Genomic DNA, 9,690 nt, shown 5'->3' with positions numbered 1-9,690 from the left:
CAGTCCCAGCATTTGCCTGGTGTGAAAATGGGAAATCACGGAAAACCATCTTCAGGGCTGCCGACAGTGGGATTCTAACCCACTATCTCCCGGATGCAAGCTCACAGCCATGCGCCCCTAACCACAGGCCAACTCACCCGGTGTGTACCGGTATTATTATTATTATTATTATTATTATTATTATTATTATTATTATTATTATTATTATTATTATTATTATTATTATTATTATTATTATTATTATTATTATTATTATTATTATTATTATTATTATTATTATTCCGCACTCCATCACAAGGGGGGCTAACGCCAACAAATTTACACCGGATGGAAGTAATCGTAAATTCAATTGCAATAAGTAGGCAACAAGTATACATGAGCACAAGTACGCCACTTACCGGTGTATTGAAACTCCTAATCCTTTTCTTTCTTCTTGAATAGGAGAAACCACGCTCGAATACTGCATGGGTTTTCGTTTTTCTGCCACACAGTAGTTTTCCGAAAAATGATGCTAAATGTACATAAGAACAACACAAAATAAAACTGCACGTAACATAGTAACATGCATAAAGAAGTAAATGAATACTAGATTAAAGCCACTATATATATTTATTTAATGTAGCCGAGCCTCCGACAGTGAGCGAAACTTCACATGCCCTGATGAAGGCCAATGCAATTTCGCTTAAAGCTCGGCTTCATTAAATACATATATAATGGCTTTAATCCAGTATTCATTTATTTCCTTACGTTAATGCAATGAGCCACGAAAACCTACGTTCATTACCTAATAGCATGCATGTTTACAGTGAATCTGTAGTGATGTAAGATGGCGGCGGCCGCATGTTTCCGATTTCAGCGATTTTAATGCTACCAGATACGGCGCTGCCTGTCTATTTACTACATGTCTGTGGTTAAAACCACCTGTGAAAACTTCTACGTTCCTTTTCGTATTTTAGGTTATGTTTGGAGAAATGTTTGTTGTTTAACCTGCAAAGCAGTTTCGAACTTAAAATACTGTGGTCCTGTTCATAGTGAAAGTTGTAATGTTACGGTAATGTTAGATATCTAAATGTTATCGGTTATTGAACGATGACCGCTCTCGTGTTACTATTATTTTTACTTAGTTTTTCGTCATTAAACTCCCAAGAAACTTGTTCAGCCGACAGTGTTGGAGTTTGCAGTGGTGGAAACGAACATCGAGGAACGAAGGAAATGTATTCTGAGAAAGTGAATGAACGTTCTCAGAAATATCGTAGTTTGTTGGACGGTGCTCTTGCGGCTTTCTCACCATGTTCTATGCAGAACTGTAGTTGTTATTCTAGCGTTATAGAACAAGATTTAAAAGTTTTCAAAAAGGGAATAACTAAAGAAATGCTGGAATCAGTGCGGGACAGGGGAACAAAGTACCAGATTATTAATCATCGATTGTATCGTGATGCTGAGTGTATGTTTCCTTCCCGCTGTTCAGGAATCGAACATTTCTTGATACCATTACTTCCCAAACTTCCTGATATGGAGCTGATTATAAATACTCGGGATTGGCCGCAAGTGAGCAAACATTTTAGTGAGCCAAAGCCGGTATTTTCATTCAGCAAAACTGGTGATTATCATGACATTATGTACCCTGCTTGGGGATTTTGGGAAGGGGGTCCTGCTATTGGTCTCTACCCAAGAGGGCTTGGACGTTGGGATGTTCATCGCAAAGAACTAAAGAAGGAAGCAGAAAGGTGGCCTTGGAAAAACAAGAAACCTGTAGCATTCTTCCGTGGTTCTCGTACAAGTAGTGAAAGAGACTCATTGGTTCTGTTGTCTAGAGAGCAACCTGACCTTGTTGATGCTAAGTACACCAAAAACCAAGCATGGAAATCTGATGCCGACACATTGTATGAACCACCAGCTGAAGAGGTGCCTTTGAGAGAGCACTGCAAGTATAAATATCTATTTAATTTCCGAGGTGTTGCAGCAAGTTTCCGTCTTAAGCATTTATTCATGTGCAAATCATTAGTTTTTCATGTTGGAAGTGAATGGTTAGAATTCTTTTATCCCTTACTTCATCCATGGGTACATTACATCCCAGTGCCTAGCAGTGCCACAAAAGAAGACATTAGAAATCTTTTAGAGTTTGTAGCAGAAAATGACTCAGAAATGAAACAGATTGCTGAACGAGGTTATCATTTGATATGGAATAATCTTCGCATGGAAGACATTAAGTGTTACTGGAGAAAATTACTCCGAAAATATGCTAAATTATTGAATTTTAAACCTACACTTGACAAGTCCTTAATTGAGAGGAAATGATTTAGTTAAATTGCTATGTTGATTAACTTATATTAATGTTTTAAGACATATTTATATCCTGGCTATACATCTACACCTGCTTGCCTGCAGTAGATAACATCAGGTTACCTTTGTTGGTTTCTACTAGATAGGTTGTTGTGGAACAAGTCCTGAATATGTCAGAGCAGATTTGATAAGTTAATAGATTGCATAGTACGCAAACCTTTTCTTGAGCCCTAGTTCCCATTCAGCACTATGGAGCTCAGGGCTCAAGAAAAAGTTCGCACACTATACATACTGTTAATAATCATAACAATTTACATGTAAAGCCATTTTGACTGCTGATAGACTTAAGGTCTGAGTGCCCTGATACATTTTGTCCTGAAAGTGCTGGTCACAAGTTCCTTTCATTTAAGCACCTAATTGACTGTGCTGTTACTTTTAGTCCCCAGAAAGTGAATTCTAAATCAGTCGTGTCACATACATTCTTTAGAGTGCTCTGTTGTTATTGAACAAGTCAGATAATTAGTAAGAAAAATTTAAAAGGTAGCTGCTCATTACACCAAGCAGGTACACAAACAGGGGGATCAAATGTTAAAAAAAAAAAAAAAGTGCTGTAAGTGTAAAGAACATGGATTGGGGAACTGAATGGGAGAATTGTAGTCACGATCAACCCATGTTCACTGACTAAATATATTGACATTTTATGGACTTACCCCTGCATGGTTGTCATTTAAGATTTATAAGTCAGAGGCAAGTTCCTCCTGCAACTAATGAGTTAATTACCGCCCAAAGGCTGGTTTGATCCTCAGCAGCTCTGCCAACAGCAATTACATATAGCCTGGGCGTCACTGAAGAGGCATACTAGGGAAATGAGGAGTGAGGTAGTTTCTCGTTGCTTTCCTCAAATATTCCATGCCAATCTTATTACTCTGTGAAGCCATTATATCTCTGCCTTCCCAATATATTTCACCATTTGGGGTCTTAATTTCATATATTCCTGCTGCTTTATCACAATGGAGTTAATTTACCATCCTTTCCACTTCCTCAAGCATAATTCGAGTAACATCATTGTCTTCCTTCCCATGAGCTCGGTTGTTTGTGATATCAGCAGAAAGATTTCCTTTTGCGTTGAGAAAAGTTTTGAAATATTTCTTCCACCTGTCCAGTGACGCCTTGAGATCAACTATGGGTTCACCCGATTTACCAAAACAGCATTCCTTTTTCCGCTCCCTTTCTAAGATTCTTTATTACTGTCCAGAAAGGATTTCCTGCTGCTTGACCTAGCCTTTTCAGGTTATTACCAAAATATTCCCACAAGATCTTGGATTCAGTACATTATTTGTTTCACTCTGTTTCTTTCATCTGCATACAATTCCCTGTCTGCATCAGTCCTTGTTTGGAGCCATTTATGGTATGCCTTCCTTTTACGTTTACAAGCTGCCCTCACTTCGTCTCCACCAAGACGTTCACTTTTTCCTATCTTTAGGCCTACAAAGAGTTGTTACTAGGCATTCCCGTGCTGTTTCTACTACAGTATCCCTGTGTACCACTCATTCTCTTTCTATATCCTGAACCTGCTTACTGTCTATTGTTTGGAACTTTTCACTTATCATATTCATCTATTTCTGTCTAATTTCCTCATCCTGAAGATTTTCTATCCTTATTTGTGTACAGAAAGATGTCACTTTCTGTATCCTAGGGGGCCTGTCTTATTCTTTAATACAAAATTGTTATGCTAACATTTGTTTATTAGTGGCAACAATTAATTACTAACTGATACGAAAGAGATACCTCTATGAAATGTCTACAGTTGCTTAGTGTAATCCCCAGCATTGTGTACAACCCCTTGCCAGCGATGTGGAAGTCGTATTATCTCTGTAGGAGTGCCTGTTTTCTGGATGGTGCAGTTGGAGCAGTCTAATCTCACCTGCAAAACTTCAGGAACAGTTAGGAAGCAGATGCCACAAGGCAGTTCCTACCTCTTTGGTATCAAATCAAAATTAGTTTGGGAATATGGAGGATGATAGGATTGCTCCCCAGCCCCATCGAGCGTATAAATCAGCCACTGGTTGCATGTGCCCAAGCGTTGTCCTGCAAAATGATACGAGAAGACTGCAAAAAGTGTAGTCACTTCTTGTGCAATACTGACTGCAGTTTATGTTTCAAAAATGAAAAGTAATAGGCTACTGTGCATTTTTGGTCTGTGCTTGGGGTACAGTATGTGATAAGGTAACTCCATCACAGTTGTACACCAGAATCACCGTCACCTTCGCATTGCTAGGGGTTGTGACGCACTATTTACTTTTGTGGTTACCCGTAATGACACCACTGTTTCGATTGGCCTTTCAGTTTGGGCTCATATAAACAGGTCCATGTCCCATCCATTGTTATAATACAGCTTAGGAAAACCTTCCCCTTGTGCTCATAGTGCTCCAAGCATTTGGCACAGAATTGTATCATTGTCATTTCTGCATTTCCATTAAATGCAGCACTGCCCATCGTGATGCAGTTCTTCTCATGCTTAGGGAATCTTTCAGGATATGAAACATAGTCTGAGGTGCTATGCCTGTCTCTTGGGCTAACTGGATTGTATCTTGTTCTCAGCAACTCGTCAACAAGTGCATGCCCTCGTCACTGACTCCAGGGTGACCCAGCCAAGGCACGTTGGCAATACACTGTTGTCCGTCATTGAAAGCTTTGCCCCACTCTGCCAAGGTTCTTTAAGGCAATGCCAAATCCCTGAATGCTGCATGAAGACCTTCATGACACTGTTGTGTCGTATGGGCACATTCAGTTTTAATCCAACTGCACTGTTCCTGTTTCGAGAATATGCTAAACATTCCACCAGTTTTTCACAGAGAACACTATTCTTTACAGCACAGCTTATGCGTGGAGCATTGGATGGACAAATCCGTTTATTGTGAGGTAGGTTCGGTATCACCCTAAGGTGGTTTTCACACTGCAGACAGAGCGGAGCTTGTCCGAACTGGGCAAGACCGAACAAGACAAAGCCTAGCAAGTAAGTATTCACACAAGCCACGCCGATCGATCAGTCAAAACAGTTCGTGTTCAAGAACTGGGGCATCGGTATGTCTACTACCGGCCACTGTTTTATTGCTCCTAGATAGTCCATGGCAAGAAATAGGTAGAAAAAGGAGACGTCATTGGATTCAGGACTTGAATGTTGATCAATAGAACTAAGGAGAATTTCATGCGTTACATGAGGATTTTCGGAACAATGAAGAACATTTCTGGAGATACTTCCCATACTTCCCAAAACATGACCCTTCAAAATGTAGCAAGGTAATGCACACAAGATACACAGTACTACAGCAACACGTATGATAACTTGCAGCTGAAGACTGTGCAATCGACCCTCATGGACAGAAGGGGATTGGCTGCGGAAAATGCCCTCAAACAAGTTTGTTTTAGCTCACTCGGATCGGCCATGCTCTTGTCATTCTGGGCTCACTTGGCTTTCATTTGAATAGCCCCACGCTGCTATAAGTGGTTTCAGTGGCGAAATCAGTTCGGCTTGGACATGCTCCGCTCCAAGTGCAATGTAAAAGCCGCCTCACATGCGTACGTATACGCAAGAAGCACATGCGTGTTGCCACTAGTAAAGAAACACCCCTTATAAATCTTAAAAGTAACTTTCCAAAGGCAAAAAAGAAACATTTTTTAATAAGCTAGGCTTTAGGCTATCTTATAAAACTCGTACTGATATTAATAAATGAAATTTTCGTAGAAGAGAGGTTAGGAATCCAACATGGCATGGATTGCACAATGTCATAACTTACTACAGAAGGTTGCCAACTTATGTGCGGCTAGTGACTAGACCAGTGGTTTAGTTTGGCTGAAAAACTGGAGAATTTCCCTACTTCTGTACTTAATATATCCACGTTGTGAATACATCTGGCATGATGCATGGCGCTTTTAAATTTCATGGTTTTGTTATTTTCACAGAATGTGTCAGCCCTGTGGCCATACATGATGCGAGCTCTATCGGAGACAGCAGCAAACTGCTCTATCCAATAGGAACACAAAAAAAATGGTCACATTTGACTCTCCATTTTAATTGTTTTTATGTAAGTATAAGGGGTGGGTTGGGGGTCCATGACAAGCATAAAGGAAGGATCTTTTCACATTACTACTTCAGGTATCACTTCACATCATTTTTGCATGATTTTCTCATTCCTAAATATGCACTCCTGTTTGTAAAGTGCTACTGATCTTAATATTATTCCTTAAATCCATCATGGATAAATTTAAATTAGATATATCAATTTTAATCCTATTATAGCTTTAGCAAGTTATTTTTCAGGATATTGTTTCTTAGTTTTGTAAAGAAAGGCCTAGAGAATATCCTGGAAGTAAACTTCAGTGCTGTAGGAAGAGACAGTAGAGACCATTCAAAGGAAGAAAATTCATATACATTTTTCTTGTGCTGAGCTGTTTGGGTAAATTAATGTTTAATTTCAAAATTATTTGAGACACTTTTCAACTAAGTGAGGTAGTGGTGATGGTGATTTGGCGATTATTGTTTTAAGAGGAAGTACAACTAGGCAACCATCCTCTTCTATATAACACTAATCAGAGAGAAAAGATGGAAGGGATCTGGCACTTTGAAAAATGAAGGTATCGGCCAAATGAAAATGACGGCCACGAAGGGCGGGAAAATGAAAGACTCTCTAGGCCTCAAATGCTCTAAATATGGTCGGAGTCAGAAAAGAACAAGAGTTGACCTAGGTAGGTCAGATAGGGTAGATGAAAGTGAGAAGCCTGGCACAAGTATTATCCGCACACTTTATCTTGGTGCATTTGTGTACGGGGGTGAGGAGTAAGGAGGGAGCTGTCCCGGTATCGATAGTGCTGCCAACTGATTGAAAATGAAATCTGAATTGAATCGAGAATATGACCGATCGATATGAAATTTCTAAACCGTTATCATCTTAAGCCAACAACTATGTCACATACACATTATATAACATTATAAAACATTTCTCTATGCGAATCTTGTTCCTAGCATGAATTCTATACTTTGGCTTTGTTCTGTAAACAACAAGAGTACTAGTACGTAAAGTGTACGCCAGATGTCGCACAACGATGCTTAAGCGATTCGTAGTTTGTGTTTCAAAGGTTGCCAGTACGAATCTCGAAGATCGCCGAGGTCGACTGATTCAGCACTAGGGTGTAAATGCACCAAGATAAAGTGTGCGGATGATATGTGGAAGCAATGCCAAGACTCGGCTAAGGGTCCCGTGGTCGCCAACCCACGCCTCCAAGTTCAGAACCCCGGGGCCCGTTTTAGTCACCTCTTACGACAGGCTGGGGATACCGTGTTTGTTATTCTACTGCCCCCATCCACAGGAGGATTGAGTAAGTAACCAAGTCATAATATTTTATTGTTGACAATACATATTCAGCATCAGTATTTTTCAACTCTAATGGGATCGTTGTAATGGTGCTTGTCCTGAGTGGCATCTTTAAGCATATGGGCATGTGCATTACTCATAAAAACAACTAGAAACATCTCAAAATGAGGCATTTGTTATCGTTGCTTTCCTGAGGCTGCCTCCTTAATGATTGATGGTATCAGCTTCTTGAATATTAAAACTTCCTCCTCAGATAGCCTGTATGAAAGGAAATGAATGTATTTGGTTTATTCTATTCGTTGCATATATTTTCCTATGCAAGCACAGTTTTATTCTAGGTCTGATTATTTTGATTGTGTATTGATAAAAGAAGCAAATACCTTATGAACCTTGGATGATTTGTCTTAATTCTTCAGAAGTATTTTGAGAAAATTATAAAAATAAGTGATTAAATTAATTTCAGTTTAGAAACAATTGCTTTAAAAGAAATTAGTTCATAAAGCAATTTCTATTTCAATCCTTTCAAGCCCAGCTTTGCATCTCAAGGACTCCATGTTGTTAATTCATTTCCATTTAAAAATAATTTACTTTATAAGCCAGATGTTAAGGGGAGTTATGACTCAACTGTGCAAAAATGTCCAATCCTCTGTCTATCATAAATAAATGTTAGCTGTTTAGTTACTGATCTTTATGCTTTCCTTTGTTATCGTTGCTTTTCCGAGTGTTGAGTTTCTGGCACTCCGTAAGCTCCTTATAATTTTGGCACACTCAGTATTGTCCATCACCATGTGCCCTTAACCCGCGAAGGGTCGCATGTCGAATGTAACATCAGAAGCACATACGGAAATCAATAAAATCAATAAAATCAATAAAACACCAAACACTTACTTAATACGCTATTTATTGTTACAATAATATACGGTAATACTATTTAAACACAGACAAATACTTTTTAACATAATAATGAGGTTACCTTTTGCTGATGAAATTGAAAATAGAAATTTAAGTTCTGTTTATGGAAAATACTTTTAAAATGACATTGAATTTCATTTAACACACATCTAGACAATGCTCCTTCTCCGTATACTCAACAATGAATGATAACAATGCACTTTCCGCATTCTAAATAATTCTACGTCATGAGCCGTGTATGGTTGAATAAACCGGAAAGAGGTAACGCGAGGAGTCGCATGCGAATGAAACGACCGGATAGCCAGCTTGTCACTCAGTGATAGAGTGGAGAGGGATAACGGCGGTGTGGCAGGAGTGTGGACGAATCCATTGGAAGTACTGAGGGGGAGGAAATATAATAAACAGTGTTCACGGAAGGATTGATCAAAATAAACAGAAATGGTTGAAACGACCGGACGCGACCCCTCATGGGTTAGGGATTGACCTTCCTTATTTAATTTTCCTCAGGACTTCTGTTCCCTTTTCTACACTTTTTTTGGCTGAAGTTTTTTTATTCAACTAGAAAACGCCTATTAGGATCCATTGTTTCTGAAACTTTCTGTGTCCAGTATGATGCACAGGTTTTGCTCAACCTACTGTTTCTATTACAGTTATATGATGTCAGTCTATGATTTGACAGGACTATTCCTAAGAGTAATGAGATATTCCTCCCTCTTTGTGAAGCTTGTAATATGTAGTCACAGTTGTGATGATGCCCAGACCAGTAGGCTATTATTTCATCTTCATTTCTGTTCTTAAATCCTGAACCTCCTTGTACTGTCTGATAAGAAGCAAAAGCAGAGAGCCATTATTCTCTCACTTAATAATAATAATAATAATAATAATAATAATAATAATAATAATAATAATAATAATAATAATGTGGCCTCAGCTACCACGTACAGGAATTTTAATTTGAGCCATGTGACTGCCTGCTCATCAATTTGGACGTTCCATTTATCTCTGGGTCTACTAGATTGGCGTCTATGGCTGAGTTTTAATGTATTTTGTTGGGTGAACACCAAATGTGTCACTAAAGATCTCTTACATGCCAACATTGTATGACATGGATTGTCAAATTAAT

The 9,690-nt window shown here is 38.9% G+C and overlaps 1 protein-coding gene across 1 annotated transcript; it reads left to right on the top strand.

Annotated features, from left to right (window-relative positions):
* The first annotated feature begins 933 nt into the window (after positions 1-933).
* LOC136874756 (O-glucosyltransferase rumi homolog) lies at positions 934-3,351 on the top strand. Its single transcript, XM_067148426.2, has 2 exons — positions 934-1,051; positions 1,125-3,351. The coding sequence occupies exons 1-2, from the start codon at positions 1,044-1,046 to the stop codon at positions 2,296-2,298; spliced, it is 1,182 nt and encodes a 393-aa protein (XP_067004527.2). The 5' UTR covers positions 934-1,043; the 3' UTR covers positions 2,299-3,351.
* Positions 3,352-9,690: the final 6,339 nt, after the last annotated feature.

This window comes from Anabrus simplex, chromosome 5 (genome assembly GCF_040414725.1).
Source record: "Anabrus simplex isolate iqAnaSimp1 chromosome 5, ASM4041472v1, whole genome shotgun sequence".
Lineage (NCBI taxonomy): Eukaryota > Metazoa > Arthropoda > Insecta > Orthoptera > Tettigoniidae > Anabrus > Anabrus simplex.
The sequence above is the reverse complement of the archived record's forward strand: the minus strand, read 5'-3'. Positions and strand labels throughout refer to the sequence as shown.